The sequence below is a fragment of the Lepisosteus platostomus genome, chromosome 18 (genome assembly GCF_059453375.1).
Source record: "Lepisosteus platostomus isolate fLepPlt1 chromosome 18, fLepPlt1.hap1, whole genome shotgun sequence".
Lineage (NCBI taxonomy): Eukaryota > Metazoa > Chordata > Actinopteri > Semionotiformes > Lepisosteidae > Lepisosteus > Lepisosteus platostomus.
Genome location: NC_142628.1, coordinates 12,545,173 through 12,565,102, shown reverse-complemented (window position 1 = coordinate 12,565,102; position 19,930 = coordinate 12,545,173). Strand labels below are relative to the sequence as shown.

Sequence of the window (19,930 nt, the reverse complement as noted above, 5' to 3'; positions counted from 1 at the left end):
ATTGATAAAGGCCGATGGGGAAATTTGGCCAGGATGCCGGGGTTACACCCCTACTCTTTTCGAGAAACACCCTGGGATTTTTAATGACCACAGAGAGTTATTATATGGCATTCAAGTAAGTAAAGCCGAAGCCACCTTTCACGGAGGGGGACAAAAGTTACCTTCAAAATGTGAAGTAATGAAGATTTGTAATAACTTAAAAAAACTCCTTGTATGTAGCCGTATTTGATCAAACATTCTTGTACACAGCTTAAATCTGTATTACTTTTAAGCATGGGAGAAAACAATCTTTTAAGCTCTTGATTTTAACAAGGTGGGAAAGCCGTCATGCATCAAGTGAAAAACATCTGTTTGTTATATGAATACTGATGTGAAAGTGTTTCACATATTACTTTAATCAGAAACTCGCATAAGTGATTTGACTTTGACTGCAGATGCATTCTCATTTCAGTGCCGGAAATTACTACACTGGGTGATGGGCATGCTCTTGTTGAACCTTTCCTATGTTCTTAACATCACAGAATGGGCCCTTAACCTGCTTTTAAGTCACAAAAATTCAATTTGCACATTCACAATTCGTCAACAAAAGAACTCTCCTTCTTAACAGTAATCCTCGTCCTAACCCTGGCCTGACCTTAAAACGGTTTTACACACACTGGAAGACCATTGGATTTTGGTCGGATGGATCTGCAACTGTATTCTGCTGGGGGAACAAGTGCCACCTTGTGGTCAAATTCAGGAGATCCTATCCCTAGAAAAGTGGTTTCCAACTCAAAGAGTTTCCTGTTTCCTAATGCTATGAGCTGCTCTTCACCTGTGCAAAATAATTCCTTCGCCACAGCTTTAACTCTGTGGGATCTGAGAATCAAGTTTCATCCCCAGTAATCTTAATACTCCAAATCCTCTGCAAAGAGACATCAAACATGATTAAGTTTTGGGGGCTGAAATAAAATCACCACTCGCAGAATGGATCTTTAGAATTTATTTAGTACAATTACTTTCTGCCACACCTTTTGCCACACATCCCCCAGGTCGCGGATGTACTTCAACGGTTTATAAAGTGGGTTCACTCCTATATGTAAGGCTTTTTGGGATGAAATGCGCTGTAGAAATGGAAATAATTATTAATTCGTATTATCGATTTTCACTTTGGGTGTCCTAATTAGTTGGGATTTCCTGTAAAGTCCAAACCCAGATAAGACTGGAAGCAAACAATGGAGTAGGAAAATGTTTTCCCATTAATTTCCCCACTTTTGAGAGCGGATCTGAAGTCACGCCGAGAGCGTGCTGTTTGATCCACCCAGGCACCCGTAGTTGTGTGAGCCGTGTGCTGTAAGGTGGCAAGATGGCGTCGGAGCCGAACAAGACAGAAATCTTAACCATCTTTAAAAGACTTAGGTCTATTCCAACGAACAAGGTAAAGGAAATACCCTTTTTGGAGTCGATGGTGTTGGATAGATATTTTTAGTGAGACGGTTTCCTCTGGAGCGCGGCCGTTTTACAGTCTTTTTCACAGGCTCACTAAGCCTGTAGGACGGTCGGCCGCATCAGGGAGTATTGGACCTACATGCTAATGCCGGCAAAGGCCACGTCCTCGTATATGTACACGGTGGAAGAAAATGTGAAGATTTTATGTTGACGTTCCCTCTTTGTGTCCGAACATCATTTAGCCACGCTTTAAACCGATGCCACCGGTTTTTTTTATCACGGGGTTGATCGGTTTACTTGTAGCGTCGGGTTTGGATTTCGAGTTGATATGTATCGGTTTTTGGTGCCTTCTTGCTTTGTTGAATTACGTAAGCTGAGTGAACCGCGATCCCAAGTTCAGCGGCACTAAAACAGCGAGTTCAGGCCATGAACATGAGCTGTACCTAGGTGAGACCAAACATAATCATTTGTACTGGATTCCTGTTTACATGCCGAAGAGCCACTGTAGAACAAGGGTCTCCAGCCCCGTCCCGGTCAGCCTGACATCGGTAAAAGTTCGCCAGTCAAAGTCAATTTTTAAAGACATGGGACCCCTTTCCCTGTGACCAGTTCATATGGTTACTGGTTAAACCACTGCATATCATTTAGGGACAGTTTGGTACCGAATTTGTGAGTCCTCATCGACTACCAAGTACCACAGTTTTTGTAATTATTTGCTTGATTCATCAATATCTTAGGGTTTTTTCCAGAACCCCCTGGTATCTGAATACTGGAATGCTAGACCACATTACGTATGTTACTTATGTAAAGTGGTGCAGAATTTAGGTACTTTATTATTTCAATACATACCTTTATACAAATCTAATTATACGAAACAGTCGTGGGTTGCATTTATAAAGTAATTACGTTACGCAGTGCACTGATTAATACCAATAAAGCTAATATTAAAACACTATATTTCAGTAGACTAATATAAGACGCTGAATAAGATTTAACAGAGATGAACAACAAGATATGATTAGGCAAAACGTGAATATGGTTGCTGGTATAATTGCCTCTGAATACTGTGCTGATGAATAGCAGCTATCAGAGTAGATGATGATATGTGGGAATCCTGGTGGTAGCTTGAAAAGCTGGGTTTTGAGAAGACATTGAAAGATGATAAAGGGGTGGTTTTATTTAATTGGCCATTCATTCAAGATCTGTCTTATGTGTGGCGCGTGTTTTACAAAATGCCTGCAATGGATTAAAAGACCTGTTATTTTTGTGTCCTGGGTTACTGTTGAAGAATGGTAATTAGTGTATATAATATATGAACACCTGTAAAGATGCGACTCTTGTGGCAATGTGCTGTGTATATGCTTTAGATAATTAAATGCATTAGACTAGTATTAAGAAAGTATACTGTTTAATATACTGATTCAAACCTGTTGTTTGAACAAAAGTGAACACTTAACCTGTTTGTCCTCCATAGTGAAGAACCCTAAATAAAATGTTTATTTTTATAATCATTTTCAGGCTTGTTTTGACTGTGCAGCAAAAAACCCAAGCTGGGCTAGTATACCATATGGAGTCTTCCTGTGTATTGATTGCTCAGGGATTCACCGGTCTCTAGGAGTGCATCTTAGCTTTATCAGGTACGCACTAGCTTGACACTGCATGCACTTTGCTTTTGAGAACTGGCCTCTTCTGTTCTTGTCAAAAAACTGTGGTGCACTTTGTTTGATCAAGCAGTATTACTGCAGCAATGTCCAGGAGCATGTTTTATAGGTTCTTCTTGGTCTTGACGCAGTTCCTAACACATGTGCTACTGTTCAGTGCTTACCAGCTTGCTCACCCCTGATGCATTGTTTTCCTTCATAGATCTACAGAACTTGATTCCAATTGGAACTGGTTTCAGCTGAGATGTATGCAGGTTGGGGGTAATGCCAATGCAGTAAGTGCACTAGTTGCATCTCTTTTGCAGTCTTACTCACCTTATTGATGAGTTCTCCTATTCCCCCGCTCTCATTTTTTCCGTCTTTGTGTCCAGATATTACAACAGCTTTGGGAAAAGTCAGGCAGTCTACCTTTCATATAATTCTTGTTGAAAAAACATGGTTCATTTTTTAAACCCCCGTTTTCTCTGTCTTGGTTTCTTTCTTAAGACGGCTTTCTTCCGGCAACATGGGTGCACAACCAATGATACAAATGCCAAATACAACAGTAGAGCTGCCCAGATGTACAGAGAGAAGATAAGACAGTTAGCAGATGCGGCCCTCTCTAAGCATGGAACCGATGTAAGTATAATGTGGAAGTATTGAGTACTAATATGGCACCCTCCAAGTAATGCAGCACGTTAAATACTTTATTTGAAATTGGTTTTTGTGCAATCTTATACTGGAATAAGGCATTCATTCTATGAAATGTAAAAGAGTTTTGATGGTAAAAAAGGGTAATAAAATGCTTGAAATGATTAAAAATGAAAATAATCTGAGGTTTTGTTACTTTTTGAATTCCTCATTAAACATCTAAAGTTTGTGTTTAGCTCTGGATTGATGGTCAGGGAGGTGCCCAGGCTCATACACCAGAAAAGAAAGATTCTGACTTCTTTGCAGAACACACTCAGGTATTTGTAATTTTTTTTAGTAACTTAAGTATGTGTGTTTAAGAATATGCATTCTATGCTGTTCTCAGTTCAATGTGGGTTTATAAGGTGTGCGAATATAGCTGTAAAAATTCAATTCTGAAATGTTTGTAGGCCAATGGAGAATGGGATCAGTGTAGTCTGTATTGCACATTTTAATGGAGTGTGAAAACATTATTACTTCATGCAATTTCTGATGATCTGTTTTATTTACCTGCACACTTTAGCCTGCAAACAGCTGGGATATGGCCTCCCTATCGGATGAGAATGGTGCAGTTCCACAGGGTCCACAGGCTGTGGAAGAGTCTCCCAAACTACAAGAAAACGTTAAAAACCGTGAGTTTTGCTATTGTTACTATATATTATTTTCATGAGCATCTTTACAAAATACTGTTTATTTTCTCTGTTTGGGGTGTTTTTCATGCAAGTTTCCAACTCTTCTATTTATTCTTAGAACCAGAGGAAGGACCGAGCATTGAGGGCCTCAGCACATCTCCCAAAGCTAACATAGGTGAGTTTTCACCATAAGGTGCTTTTCTGTATATCTGATCATTATTATCTTCCCTTCGCATTACTGCAGCACGTGCAGTGGTTCATGGTGCTGCTGTTGTCAAGCAGGAATCCGTCTATACGGATTCAGAGCTCATCTGAACTCTGCAAGGCTTCCATTTTTCAAGGAGCCAATTCCAGTTAACGGGAATGCGAGGCAGGAATGACTGTATCTCACTTTACCTCTCCAGCAGCGCCAAGTAATGTTAAGTGTCGTGCCTTCCTTTAATGTGTGTTTATTTTGTCACGTAGAGGATTCGATGCGCTTGGCATCTGACGAACCTCAGTCTTCTACAGGTGATTGAAAGTGTGATGCTACGGACTGAGCATGACTCTACCTGGTTGCTTCCTCACTCTCGGACATGCTTGCTTTACTTCCACACTTGCACTAATATGTTAGTTTTTCACGTTATATATCTATATTGCATTGTAATGGGATTACTGTCCTGCTGTGTGCCTGTTCCAGGTAACGCTTTGTAACTAACTTTTAAGAAGCAGGCTCTGAAACTAGACTTTTAAATTGAGTCTGTCGTGGATGGTAAGAAGGTTTTGAGATTTACTAAAGCATACTCCAGGTGCTGTGTGGTTTATGTAACTGATTGTTTATTTTTTCAGGACACAAATACAATTTATAATAACAAATCAATTGGCAGAAGGCGGCTGAAAGGCTGTTTTACAGTAGAGGCCTTTCTAAATGTTGTGGTTATTTCATCGTTCATTAAAATTCAGTCGACTCCAAAGATGTGATGCCTAAGGCAGTTATTTGGCATTGTTTAAAGAAGGGGTTCCTACATGAAGTGGAGAACAGTATGTGTTGATTATTTACATCTTGCTTTACTGGTGCATGAAGCATACTTTTTCTTAGTTTAAATAAATGCTGCAACGTTAAAACAAAATCTTGTCTGTTTTATATTTCTCCAGTGTTGTGGACTTAGTTATGAATGGAAAAATTCTAAGTATGAATTTAAAGGAAAACTTGTACCCATGATCTGTGTGAATTGATAAGCCATAACTGAGAGAAACCTTATGATGCCACGTTTCAGAGCAAATCTTTCACTTGCTGTTTTTTCACTTCCTATAGAAGTGAAGCCCTCTCTTATTGGAAAGAAAAAGCCTGCAGCTTCGAAAAAAGGGGTATGTGTTTATTTTATACCACCATTGTTCTATGGTTCGCGTCATGATCTTTGACTATCATCAAGAACCCAGCTGAACAAAGGTTGGTGAGATGATTTGTACAACGGCCACTGAGTTGTTTCTGCACATAGAGGTAACGCATCCACTCAAGGAAAAGTAAAGTTATTTTTTATCTCATGATGCACCTAGCGGTAGACTCGGTAGGGGAAGATTTATTATTTTACCTTTTTTTCCTCCGATTTCCAGCTTGGTGCTAAAAAGGGGCTGGGTGCCCAGAAGGTGAGCAGCCAGAGCTTCAGTGAGATTGAGAGACAGGCCCAGGTGGCAGAAAAAATGAGAGAACAGCAAGCCAGTGAAGCTAAGAAGCAAGCCGAGGAGTCCATGTAAGCCATTATTCCAGACGCTCAGACTGAAACCACCTCTATTAAAATGCCACTCTCATTATTTGGCGAGCAAATGTAATTATCTGCAGTATCCACATATTAACGACGAGGTGATGTAAAACACATTTAAAGCTAAGCTTGTTTTATATTAAAAGTAAAGCATGATTACAAAGGCTTCATCTTGGGATAAATGAAAGATTAAGATATTGTGTTACATTTCTTGACATTAGCCTCTCATTGGAATCGTAGCCACTCTCCTCACCAGCTGAGGCTTACCGTTGGATTGTAATTGTGGTGCACGTTGCCCAAGAAGCACAGATGCACAGAACTAAAGAAAGGAGATAAATTAATTGCTGCTTTCGTTTGTATAGCAGTGAATTATGAGAATCATATCTTGCTTGTTTTTACACTTTGTGAAGTTTTAAAACTAAAAAGCTTAGCCTCTATCTTACATTCTAAATCTGGTGTGGGCAACAAACTGTGTTAGTGTCACTAGTCACTGGTTCAGATTGATTTTTCTTTTTCCTGTGTTGGCAGTGTAACCTCTATGCGTTTGGCATACCAGGAACTACAGATTGACAGGAAAACTGAGGATAAAAAGCTGCAAAATCTTGAAGGGAAGAAGAGAGAACAGGCAGAGAGGCTTGGGATGGGATTTGGAAGCAGAAGGTGAGTAAGAATGTTAAAAACACAGCTCAGTGATATGGGTGCATGAGAAACTTGCTAAATGTGGTTTGTTTGTAAAGACTAAAGGAAAACGTCTTTGCGGTCTTATGTGGGCATATAAAACGGATCTTTTATGTAATGAATATGCAATTATAAAGACTCATCTGATTTTCTTTTCTTTTTATAGTGCGGTTTCTCATTCAGTATTATCGGAAATGCAAGTGATTGAACAAGAGACTCCAGTTGCGGCAAAGTCCTCTCGCTCAAAGCTGGATATGTTTGACGAACCCGGATTTACATCGGGACCCCCAAAGTAAGAAAGGGGAAACCCTTTATGAGAAGTCATTCTTGTTGGGTGAATAGGCTCAATAAATGGCAGATATTCAGATTGCCATCAGAACTGCTGTTACAACAGGAAATGAGAGTAGGTGGTGGGTGTAGATGTGGGCTTTGTTGGGAAATGAAAGGAACATACCCGGGATTTTGTCTGATTCCTCCACTCCTCCTCAGGTACAAGGATAACCCCTTCTCAACAGGGGATAGCTTTGGCTCTCGATGGGACTCTGATGGGGGATCGTCTTTCTCCTCTTGGGGCCTGGAGAAGGAGGAGCCGAAGGACTCTGAAGTCACGATCTCCAGTATTCAGCCGACGGGAGACCGGTAAGAACAGTATCTTTCATCTCTTTCCTGACGTATGAACTGAAAACCCCCGTTTCAACTATTTGGGTGTGCGTTTTGGGGATTCTTCTCCCATAGTTTTTTCTTTTTATTCAGGGCTCGATGCCATGCGTGAAGTTCAATTTGAATATTGGTTATTAAGTGCAACAGAATGGACTGCTGTTAATTCGGACCATCGGTTCATGGCTCGGTTCTCAAGAAGGATCGTGACGGAAAGGATTTCTGATATTTCTGACTCTCTGACTGTATGCACAGGCTCCCAAGCAGACGGAAGCCGGACAGCAACGTCACGGTCGTGGAATCGAGTGAGGCTCGTCAGAAGTTCGCCAACGCTAAGGCCATTTCGTCCGACATGTTCTTTGGGAGAGAAAGTGATGCAGAGGTAATAATAATAATAATAATAATTGCTTACACTTATATAGCGCTTTTCTGGACACTCCACTCAAAGCGCTTTACAGGTAATGGGGACTCCCCTCCACCACCACCAATGTGCAGCATCCACCTGGATGATGCGACGGCAGCCATAGTGCGCCAGAACGCTCACCACACACCAGCTATCAGTGGGGAGGAGAGCAGAGTAATGTAGCCAATTCATAGAGGGGGATTATTAGGAGGCCATGATTAGTAAGGGCCAATTGGAAATTTGGCCAGGACACCGGGGTTACACCCCTACTCTTTTCGAGAAGCGCCCTGGGATTTTTAATGACCACAGAGAGTCAGGACCTCGGTTTTACGTCTCATCCGAAGGACGGCGCCTGTTTACAGTATAGTGTCCCCGTCACTATACTGGGGCATTAGGACCCACATGGACCTATAGGTAAATGTCAGTGAAAGTGCTTTACTTGAGTGAGGCTTAAAAACCACTAAAAACTAAATAGTAAAATAAAATTTCACAAAATCATGCCAGGATCACAGGATGTGTATATATAAAGTCCTTGTCTTCCATCCTTCTCTACCAGGAGTTGTGCTGTTGTTTGAAACTGTCCATATGAGCTGTTGCAAATATCATATTGTGTTTAGTGTTTTGGAATGGGATATAAGGGTGTTTTTACACGTTTACAGCGTAACACTTGTTCAAATAAAGTTCTACCTCGTGAAAGGGAGGACAGTGTTCTCTAAAATTACATAAATAATAACATAAGTAGCATAAATAACATAAATAGCATCAGTTTGACTAGCTTTTCCATCTGATTACTTCTGTTCACTTCTACATTGTCATCCTAATATTTTCCTGGTGTAACCGAAACCTGGTGTGGAAGATCTGCTGTGACTGTTCGGTGTTATAATTTTCTGTAAAGGTTTGACTGTTTTCTGTGCTGTCTGTTCCTTGTGTTGGGTTGGTATTAGAAGTAAGTTGAAATGAATGATTGTTGTGATCTTACAGTACGAAGCTAAGACCCGTTTGGAGAGACTTCAAGGCAGTACTTCCATAAGCTCTGCAGATCTCTTTGGGGACGGCACTGATCACTCCTCTGCTGGTTAGTTTTGGTTTTTTATGACCCATCAAAGACATTTTAAAAGGCTTTGTTCTGTGTTCATGTTGGTAAATATCTGTGTGTCTGGTTGTAAATGTGTGTATATATATTTTTGCTTAAAATGTTTTCCAGGGGGTTCAACTTTTGAAAGTGTGCTTCCATCTGGCCCTGATATCGCCCAGTTCAAACAAGGTGTGAAGACAGTAGCTGGGAAGATGGCAGTGCTGGCCAATGGGGTGATGAACACAATTCAGGTAAATCATCATCATCATGACGTATGGATTTATTTCGTTTTGTATTGAAAGTGGAGTTTATTGTGCATCTAACAATGTCGTATATTTTAACTTCTGCTCTAGAGAGTGTGTAGGTGCTGGATGACTGCATGTGCATTTATCTGTTTTTTTTATTCCGTTGTGCTGAACATATAAAAAAGCATGTAGAATAAGGAAATAGTTCCTGTGTTTAAAAAAAGTGTTTTTATTTGTTGTTAGGATCGCTATGGCTCATACTGAACATGAAGATGGAGAAATTGAGAATACCAAGCAAAAAACAGAAATACTGTTAATGTCCGCCTTTTTTCTTAATTGTGTTTGTGTTAAAAATGATGAGTGGGAGAGAAAAAGCATGACTGTGACCAGGAGAAACCTAGAGTTTTCCTATTTGTCTGCTTACCCGTAATTTTATAGAGTACAAAATATATTGAAAAAGTATTTTTTTCTTTTGAAAACATTTCAGTTTTATTTTCAGAAAAAGCACTGGTAGATGTAGATACTTATTTTACAAACTTGACAGCTTAACAGTTTACTGATGCCCTGGTGCATACTTCTCTTTGTTTTTTTTCTATATGATATGGTAAGCATTTCAAAAAGCATAGTGGATTTCGAAAAACTTGTTCATATTTATTTCCCAGGTTGTTTCATTCTCTTCTCTTATTTATATATGCATTTTTCAAACTTTTATTTTTTAGACATACAATAATCTATAGCTCCAAACTAATGAAATGTACCTGCATCATGAACAGAATCGGGACAGAGAATTAGTCATTTGTAATGTTATGTTACGCAAATGTAATATAATTACAAACCAAATGTAATGGTTAAGCAAATGCATTTATTTGAATCTATGCTTTTCAGTCTTCATTTTTTTTCACAAATGCACACCCTGACTGGGAATTTTGTTGGGACAGTTATTCTGCGTTTCAACAGAGCTGTATTGTGAATTTTTGAAATTAGTTAAAAAAAGATTTAAAAGGTATGACTGGGGATTTTATCCTGTTACTTAAAAGTCTTTATTTTAGCCTGATCTTCAGAAGTAATTGAAAAATAGTGTATCACAAACATTAACAAATTGGCTGTGCTCATCTCAAATTGAGTCTGTTTCATTGAAAAGGATTTTTTTTTAAAAAGCATTATTTTTTAACTTTTTAATCTTGGTGCAATATGCTAACCATCAACTACTTTTTCAATTAACATTAAATGCTTGAGCTTTTTTAAATTGTACAGTTTATTTGATGAAACTTATATTTTATTCCTTCATTGCAGGAAGTTTATTTCCTAAAACAGTCACACCATTATTTATTGGCTCATTCAACATTGTCACAAACAGTACAAGAATCTCTGGCAAAGAATTTTATTTTTCCCTGAATATTTGCAGTTAAAACGTTCCCTCAATTGTACATTTTGGATTACTCCTCTGAGTCATGGCATATTGATACAAATGTATTGACATTACCTATATATTAACTGCCAAAGATGTAATAGGCGTGTTTTGAAAAACAACTGCAGTTTACCCACTTGCTGTTATTTTGTACTCTAGGTTCCACATCACCCAGATTCTGCTTTTCTTGTGACATGTAATTTCGCCTCCTCATGTAACACAGTATCGATTCAGTTGGTGTAAACCTTGATCATCACAAATTCTGTCGGCAGTCTTGTCTTTCAGGTTTAAGTCTAATGACCGAGGTCCTGACTCTCTGTGGTCATTAAAAATCCCAGGGCGTTTCTCGAAAAGAGTAGGGGTGTAACCCCGGCGTCCTGGCCAAATTTCCCATTGGCCTTAACCAATCATGGCCTCCTAATAATCCCCATCTATGAATTGGCTTTATTACTCTCTGCTCTCCTCCCCACTAATAGCTGATGTGTGGTGAGCGTTCTGGCGCACTATGGCTGCCGTCGCATCATCCAGGTGGATGCTGCACATTGGTGGTGGTGGAGGGGAGACCCCATTACCTGTAAAGCGCTTTGAGTGGAGTGTCCAGAAAAGCGCTATATAAGTGTAAGCAATTATTATTATTATTATTATTATTATTATTAATGAGAATAATTGATTATGTAAAGCCTTCTTGTTATCCAGTGTTACACTGGTGCAAAAAAAAAAAGTATTTGGACCTATTCAGTGGTTTTTACTCTGCAAAGAATTATCAACTGCAGGCAGGGCTTTGCCATGGCAAACTACAAGTGACCAGTAGCAAATTAAATTTGGTTGGCTTGACTTAGGCAAATGACAGTATTGCTACAAGACCTATAACTTGGAACAGGTGTTAACTGCATCAGACAAAAAATGTGTTGTATTGTAAACAATGGCAGTACGGCACAGGCTGCATCTGTTTTGTTGTTTTTACAATTGAAATTAGACCGCTCAGTTATTCTCCGATTGTTACAGCAAAGGCTGCATCTACTTTGAACAAGTCACTTAAGTGCTTACAGGATACATTTATTTCATATTTAATATAGTGGGTTGTTAGTATCACTTTAGTTTTGGAAAACGTGATGAAGACAGAGTACTTGACTAGTTTACCTGACGTACAGGGATTTATGAAGTTATAATTGAGTGTATGACTGCTTTACTTGTTAGTGTAATTCTTGTGGGGAGGAAAATCACATACTATATGAGTAAATTAGTACTTAAAATCTTCAGTTTCAGCACCCTCATAAACCCCAAAGTCGAATCTTCAAATTGCTACAAAACATTGAATTGGTTGGCTATTAAGGTTCTACCCTCACCTTGCCCACAAACGGTTCCGATTGAACAATTCTGTTATTCGCAGAGTATTAAGCCAAGGAGAACAACTGGTTCATTTTCAACTGTTTTGATTCTTTTATGGACTTTGTTGTGAAAACACCCATCCTGGGAATAGGTGTCCGTGCTCTACCCACTTCCTGTCCGTGCAATTACTGCCCTGCCTGTCTTCACCCAATGTGGAAACGTGGTCATAACCCCTCGCGCCACCAAGAAGTACAAGTATTTATTGTAGGTGACTTAAGAACATAAGAATTTGTGTCAATAAAGATCAGAAATCCTGCTCCACTTTGGTGTGTTTATTTCCTTTTAAGTTGTACAGCAAGGCAGTTTTTAGTTCAGGAGTGGTAACAAGCTGCATATCTTAAGCAATGAGAATCCAGTGTTCAAAGAAGAAATAAAAGCTTGAGTTAAAAAGCCTCTTATACCCTGAGAAATTTAATAGATACATATACTCTTTGTTGCAGATTATTTGTCCATTTAAAACATGTTATATATTGTATCCACAATACTCAATGAAAATTTAAAAACTAAAGTATTATTGCATTTGCATTCACTCCCCTAAATGCAGGTGCACAAAGTTGCATCTGACAAAGTCCTCTATGCAATACTAGTGGTTCACATGATTTCAAAATACTTGCACCTCTCCATACGAGGTACCTCAGGGAGGTAGTGAATTTCAACCATGAACACAAAGGAACCTTCAAAACAACTAAGGATGGAAGTTGTAAAATGGCACGGATATTTAATAACAAATATCACTTCCCTTTACATTCCCAAGGAGAAGTTCAGTATTTACACATTATACAAAATCAGTTTGGCTGGTATGTTTCCACGGTATGTTCAAAACAGACCATCTTGTGCTAAAATGCAAAACAAAAAAGTTTTATCAAGTTGGTTTACTGTATGCTGCATGAAAATTAAGGAGTCTTGACCACTTTCAAAAGAAGATCCAAATAAATCAGTTGATCCACGCATAGGAATAGAACCCATTGTTCTCCCAGAACTGGCAGCGTTTTGAAGAAGGACTCTCGGCCACTGAGAAGCTGTTTGAAAGCAATGCTGTGTGCGAAGGGTATGCTGGCCATTCACTCGGCATCTCTCCTGCAATGAAGAGTTAGGGCAAAGCATTTGAGTCAATAATAATGGCCAGTTTTACACATTACAGTACTGGGAAATTAAAATACCATTAAGCACGCCTAACATAATTTTGCGCACTTTTGTCGAAAGGAATACACCTCTTCAGCTTCTTTTTCACCTGCCCTGATTCACCAATTTCATGGGGCCATCCGCTACGTTCATGATCGGTGGTACCTTTTAGAAAAGCATACCTGGCATTTGTGTCGCTCTGAAACTTACCCGTTTTTGCAAAATGAATGAAATAGTTCTGCATGGTCTTCTCGAAGTCTCTGTCAGCGCTGCTGGTCTCTCCCTGGATGTACCCCAGATTGCCGAAGAAGGCGTAGGCGTCGAGAGCATGATACGCAAAGCGGCTGGGGAAACGGAAAACGCTGGAGATTTGAACTTCCTTGGAAGGTGTGTAAGTCACCAAATAGCGATACACTGGGCTCTTCAAAGCATCTGGAAGAGAAGGATGTATGTCTGGATCCAAGGTTCTATCACAGTTCTCAGCAATGATCACTTTCTAATAATAATAAAATAGAAGTGGCTTCTCAAAGCACTTGACTGAAAAAAAGATAGTGGGAGAAGGCAGCAGAATTGATCAGGGTGGTGGTTTGGGACACGGAAGGAAAGCAAAGACTCAGAAAGGCAGTCTCCGAACCAGTTAAATAAAAGCTCTTCTCAAAAAAGGTTTTGAGTCTATATTTGAAAGAGCTCAGGGAAGGTGAGTCTGAGATCCATAGGGATAAAACTCCAGAGCTTTGGGGCATTTCAGAAGGCCCTGTCATCTATAGTGTAGATGGGCTTGATGGACGGACAGGAAGTGAGGAGTAGGACTCAATAGTAAATCAATCTAGCAGGAAACAATCTACATCTGAATGAATTTGCTGACAAATCTGTTATGTAGATTTATTCTTTATTCTGTGAAGCAGTATTAATAGCAAATGTAGTGTTCCAGAATATATTATGTTTTATTCATCACCTCCATATCTATTTAAATCCGGAATAAAAGTAAAATATTATTTTGCACATGTTCAGTTTAAAGTTTTTGAAAAATCATGTTTTTAGTGTATTATAAAATATGTGTTAAATTCACATGAAGGATATGATCCTGAACTATAAGATACCAAGAGGTTTCAAGAGACAAGAAAATAAGATGGAGCCCTTACTTGCAGCCCTCTTGGCTAGATCGTTATTGGGACAAGTGACACGCGCATCGGACACCATGCTTGTGTAGAGTCTTTCGGGACATCGCTCGGTGGTGGGACACTTCTCAGTTTTTGGGTACAAAGTCAATGCCTCCTCAGCGATGGCCTCCCCAAAGGGCTTTAGTTTTTCTGTCAGAATAAAATCTGTCCTTACAGCTGCATTTGGTTTTTACACAAACATTTCACATTTAATTACATTTTCTGAAGTACACACCCCCAAAGTCCAATTCCACTGATATGAAGAGCCCTTTTCCTCGTTTACTAGGTTTAACATCGTCAAACAATAAGATGTCTGGGACAAAAAAACCTATGAAAATTAATCTTTCAGCTCATTGAGTTTATTGTACCAGCAGTCTGTGGCTATTACTTAATTATTAAATGAAGCAGAAACATGTCTTCACTGGTCCACCTTGCAGAGGTGTCTGTGTGTGGGTGTGGTCTTAGTCTCCGTCATGCATCCTGCCTCTTAATCTCCCCTCAGTCACTCCAGCCCACCCAGTGATATAACATAAGGGGCAGTCCTCCAGTGGACTGGTATCCCTCAAGGGGGTCTTCCATACTCTGTGTGCACCTGACACCCTGTAAACCAGAACCAGCCCCGGCCCAATGAGCCCTGACCCACTGCGTTATCTGTGCATTTCTGTCAGTGTGCAGGAGTAAATGTTCCTTAACTACTGACAACAGTGCTGGTTCAGTTTTTCATTATTACTATTATTAGGGTTTCATTTTGTATTAGTGTCACTACATCATTCTGTTAAGTATTTTCTCTATAAAACAATGTCAAATGATTTCAGTTCAGCTTTGAATGGAATGGAAACTGGTTTAACCATTAACAGTATTTTCTCTAACTGTGTAGTAACTGATTAAATATGTATACCTACTGCTTAGGTCTACTACTAGCTACTGTCTTTTGTAAATGAACAGCCCTCATGAATGGAAAAAATGCCATATGAACGGGAGGAATGTTTACCTGTCACAGTCCACTGATAATCCTCCCAACTCCATGATGTAATGTTTGAATAACTTGGCCTGCGAAGGAGTTTACAAAAGTAGTTATTCTAGAGTTAACTTTGCGCCTCAAAAATAAGATTTGAAAAATATGAAAGACTACAGTTCTCAGCTTCTAAAACACTGTCAGCTTCTATCATTAATTACTATATTGTTCCACAGCAACTGTTCAAACCCACAAATGCTAAGCTAAGACTGACTTAGGCTAATCATTAATAAGGAAGAGTATGAATTAGTTTTAAACAGTGGAATTTGGTACACGGATCTTGTACCATCCGTAACTTTTTTTTTCTCAAAACCAGTTTTTACACTCGGAAATAAAAACATGGACCTGACAGTTACGAAAGGCAAGAGATCTGTAAAGCAGTACTCTAAATCAGCTTCTTGCTCCGTTGTGCCGATGACGAAAGGAACGTCATTGTAGCCGGTTTTCTTCTCCCACATTTGGAAAGGAGGCTCGGGCAGAACATAACCATCTACTACCGCCACCGCACCATCAAAACGACCCTTCTGTGGCAAATCAGTAACGTCATCTGCGGCCCAATAAGGGTAGTCCTTCCAGGGTATGGCCTGCATCAGCAAAGGAAACTCAACTTCTACTCACAGTTACAGCTTAAGGGCAATTACACTTACTGTATAACTCCCTAAGTAAATGCCACCAGTAATGCACTTGATGAGCAAATCTACAGGTTGCAAAAGGGCATCCGAGAATTTATAAGTACAAAAGCCCCATGCAAGGCCTTAACTGATAAGAGAAAAGTAGATATTTTTACTGAATTTATGTAGAGGCATGCTCAGCAGCAATCTGGCATGAAAGCATGCAGGAACAGTAGAGCTGTCCATACAATAAACAATGAGCTAGATTTAAGCAGGATCTTACATCATGCCACTACGAATGTATGGACCTCCTCAAACTAAAATTACACACGGGGGAAAAGCAGAATTAACAGCATTAAGAACTGCACCTTGAGTATTTTCTCTTGGGGAAGCGATTGCAGGCATTTGATGTCCTGACACCCGGTTTTTCTCAGAAAGATCAGGTTGTCTCTCTCAGCCTCCTCCACTGACTTGTTGTAAATGTAAGAGCCACTCATGTCAATGGCTCTGTGAAAAAGACCATTTGCCAGAGGTGACATCATCAACGTCCAAACCGAAGTGCCGCCTGTTAAAATCGATTCAGCTGTTAACTACAGTGCAGCTCAGGAATACCCTTCTTTCTCTCTTTTGTAATAAAAGAAAGTGAAACTCATCCAGTCCTTGAACAAGTTCATTCCTGTTTGACTATCTTAAGGTTACATCTAAAACAACCAATGAATCACATCATATCCTAAAAAATACATAAACAGATCTGTGATGTTTATAGGAATAAACGCCCAGCCATTAAAACAAATCTGTACGTGCCTGAGCTTTGTCCAAATATGGTTACTTTTTCTGGGTCACCTCCGAAGACATGAATATTCCTCTGAACCCACTGCAGTGCTGCAATTTGGTCCATGAAACCATAGTTACCTTAAATTAAAACAAAGAGAACTTTCTGTGAGTTACAAATCTACAAATACCACTTATCAAAATGGCTACTTTGCTTTATTAGAATGGTAAACTTAAGCTAACAGAATGAAGTCATAAAACCACCAAAAAAATGAAGATAAACACAGATTATGAAATGAAGATAAAAAATGAAATGAAAATAAACACATTATTTTCATATTCTAAAAAAGGAGGTATTCACTATAATTAATCCATTCCGAGGAGCATAAAACGATCTTTCAGAGTCAAGCGCATGTTTAGGCTGAGTGATCTGTGATCCAAATTCAAGCAAAACTACACTGATCTCTGTTTTATGAGGTCAAGGTTAATTGATCTTTTTTAACAGATCAGATGTTAGGCTGTTTCATCAGTCCACTAATTCTTCCAGCTTACATGAAGGATTCGCCAACACCTAGAATATTCAATGCAATCTTATTAGTAAATACATTTCTCTGATATTTTCTCTACATTCCCTGTGGACACTGTGGACTTGAGTTTAACTCAAACCGCCCCTGTATAAAACAAATACTTAAGAGAGAAAAATGAATCACCCCCCCCCCCCCCCCCACAGACGACAAGACAGAGGAAGCCTTGGGGACTCACCAGACGTGTTGGTTGGAGAACCTTGTCTGAGGAGCTCAAGAGCGAGAAACCCAAAGGCATTGAGGCGGTAGTTGAGACTGACAAACACGGCGCCATACTGCGTAGCCAACTCCTCTGAGGGCCTGTAGCCCTCCTCTGAGCCACTCAATGTGTGGAGATACCCCCCGTGAATCCAGAACATCACAGGTAGCTTGGCGTCTCTGATGAGTGTGGGCGTCCAAACGTTTAAATACAGACAGTCCTCGCTGCCCGTCACCGCACCTTTGTCATCCATGGGCTGCACCTGGACACAAACATCCCGGAACCGTGTGGCGTCATACACGCCTTCCCAGCAGGAACCGGACTTCTTCAGGTCAGCAGGGGGTCGCCACCTCTGCGCCCCGACTGGGGGGGCTGCATAGGGGATCCCCTTGAACGCGAAACCCGCTTTACCGCGATGGCCGCGCACCGCGCCGCACTCCGTGCGCACCTGCGCGGCGGGATAACGCGGGGTTTCCGCCAGGTAGGCCAGGTACCCCGCGGCAAGCAGCAGCGCCAAGACCCCACAGGAGATCATGAAGATCTGCTTGCGGGACAGTACCAGGAAGGGGCTCACATAGTGGCGTCTGCAGTACCTTTCTCTTTCCTCGCCGTCAGGCTGCACCAGGTAACGGTACTGGGTTTCTTCCCCCGCTTCATAGTAATCATCAGCCATCTTAATTCTGGGAAAATAAAACGTGGGGAAAAAATCTGTTATCTAAAGAAAACGCATCATTAAGGTTATGCAATTAAGGCGAAAAACTTAAATTTGGCTACTTTGCAGTTTAAATATTAACTGGGTTTCGTTTTTACAGGTTAGAAGTACATAGTGAAATGTACCGCAGCAAGAATAAAACTGGAATTGATCTGCTGATACAGATTATGTATGAAGAAGTAGTAGTTTTAACCATTTTAATTTGGTTTTTAAAACTGGCTTATGTAAAGAGGTTACGTTTGCTCTCGTTTTCCTTACTCTGAGAAACGAAACAACGCCTGGCGCTGAAGCTTCACCCACGTAAACAGCATGCCTTCTATTTTTTTTAAATTTTAGAAATTATAGAGGTCAAAGATATGCAGTTAGCAATTACCTAAGGCCACCAAACATTTCATCTTTGTAAAGTTGACGAAAATGTCTATTAAAGTAATTTATAAGACAGCGCTTAGTACGCACGTATTTGTTTTGTACTAAGTTCTTAATTTCTGCGTCACTAATCGCTGCCCGACTTTTAAATTAAAACTTGTAAAACAATAAAGCTTTTCTTCTCATTTTTAATTTAATGAAGAAAGCGTGACATTTAAATGCTTTTGCTACAGTAATATATAATAAATCATATTAAGGTATTCAAAGTTGTGTCTGGAAGAAAAGTTAAGACGTCAGTCATGACGGACTGGAGCTGCACTATAATTAAATCAAGCACACGACCACGTTTAAATTTAAAATTTAAGGATTGTAAATAACACAGTACTGTTCTTCGGAATGTCGTCTCATGCGTGGTAGTGGTTACGTATAGATGCGACGTTTAAATAGTGATACTCACCATACCGAGTACAGAGCCTATACTGTAAACACCAGTAAGAAATACTTATTCTTTTCCTGTATTCATGCGTCCTTTTTTAGTAAAATATGGCTGCCTCATCTTCTCCTGTTTTTCCCATTACATACTGTACAAGCATGTGCGCAGTCAATTTATTCACTCAATATCTAGTGCCACAAAAACTCGAAAATATATAGCATTTTACGCACATTGTTATTATTTTAACCGTCTGTCTTTTCACTGATACAACCTAGCTTTTCGCTGGAGGAAGTTGAGCTCCATGAAGGACATGACCAAATCCAATAGGCTTATCATTATAGTGCACCCAACAAAACACTGCATGCATCAAAATTCACAGCTCGCACACACCCTTGTTTTTAACAAATCGGGCGCTCCTGCTTTTCTTTTCCACTATCTAACTTGATAGAAAGTTTTCATTTAAGTGCTGTTTTTTTTCCTATTCGGGTACCTACTTTTAAGCCCACTTCGTTGTCAGCAAATCCGTATTGTTTTGCAGCTTTTTTTTTCCAGTTTCCCCAAGCAGCTCAGGGTCCTGCGCTTCCTTACCCATAGTGAGCTACAGCTCATCTGCGCAACTAGGAGCTCACCGTGTGCGTTATATCGGACGTGACACAATTGATGCTTAAAACATACTTAAATACAGTTGCAGGTAACAACTGTTCAGAAATTATTCAAGTACCCAGTGCTGAAATTAAGCAAAGAAGAAATGCTACTTACTGTACTACTTACTAGGTCACCCACCTTTAAGGATGTAGAAAAAGATTAATCACAGAAGGCAAACTTTAGGCTTTTGTTGCAAAATGAGACGTATTAGTAGGATATCAAGCTCTTGTTTGTTGTTGGAGAGAGAAAATATTAATCTCCAACATACCGTGCATTGAACTAAATTGCAAAATGATTTACAGCTTTGGTAAAATGGTATTCATCTTAG

At 39.8% G+C, this 19,930-nt stretch overlaps 2 protein-coding genes across 4 annotated transcripts; one reads left to right on the top strand and one right to left on the bottom strand.

Annotated features, from left to right (window-relative positions):
* The first annotated feature begins 1,265 nt into the window (after positions 1 to 1,265).
* Positions 1,266 to 10,433, top strand: arfgap2 (ARF GTPase activating protein 2). Of its 2 annotated transcripts, XM_088611209.1 has the most exons (17): positions 1,266 to 1,417; positions 2,947 to 3,065; positions 3,292 to 3,364; positions 3,576 to 3,707; positions 3,956 to 4,036; positions 4,282 to 4,390; positions 4,509 to 4,565; positions 4,856 to 4,900; positions 5,685 to 5,737; positions 5,984 to 6,120; positions 6,658 to 6,789; positions 6,974 to 7,099; positions 7,297 to 7,446; positions 7,720 to 7,846; positions 8,849 to 8,942; positions 9,072 to 9,193; positions 9,431 to 10,433. In XM_088611209.1, the coding sequence occupies exons 1-17, from the start codon at positions 1,346 to 1,348 to the stop codon at positions 9,449 to 9,451; spliced, it is 1,650 nt and encodes a 549-aa protein (XP_088467335.1). In that variant the 5' UTR covers positions 1,266 to 1,345; the 3' UTR covers positions 9,452 to 10,433. The 2 variants fall into 2 exon arrangements, with proteins under 2 accessions (XP_088467335.1, XP_088467336.1); XM_088611210.1 differs by lacking the exon at positions 4,856 to 4,900.
* Positions 10,434 to 12,241: 1,808 nt separating this feature from the next.
* On the bottom strand, positions 12,242 to 19,586 carry LOC148645685 (uncharacterized). Of its 2 annotated transcripts, none has more exons than XM_088610974.1 (9): positions 19,452 to 19,586; positions 17,426 to 18,126; positions 16,697 to 16,804; positions 16,261 to 16,457; positions 15,666 to 15,865; positions 15,258 to 15,316; positions 14,249 to 14,416; positions 13,317 to 13,538; positions 12,242 to 13,061 (listed from the first exon to the last, which is right to left on the bottom strand). In XM_088610974.1, exons 2-9 carry the CDS (start codon positions 18,117 to 18,119, stop codon positions 12,919 to 12,921), a joined length of 1,791 nt encoding a protein of 596 aa, XP_088467100.1. In that variant the 5' UTR covers positions 18,120 to 18,126; positions 19,452 to 19,586; the 3' UTR covers positions 12,242 to 12,918. The 2 variants fall into 2 exon arrangements, with proteins under 2 accessions (XP_088467100.1, XP_088467101.1); XM_088610975.1 differs by lacking the exon at positions 19,452 to 19,586 and adding an exon at positions 18,982 to 19,181.
* Positions 19,587 to 19,930: the final 344 nt, after the last annotated feature.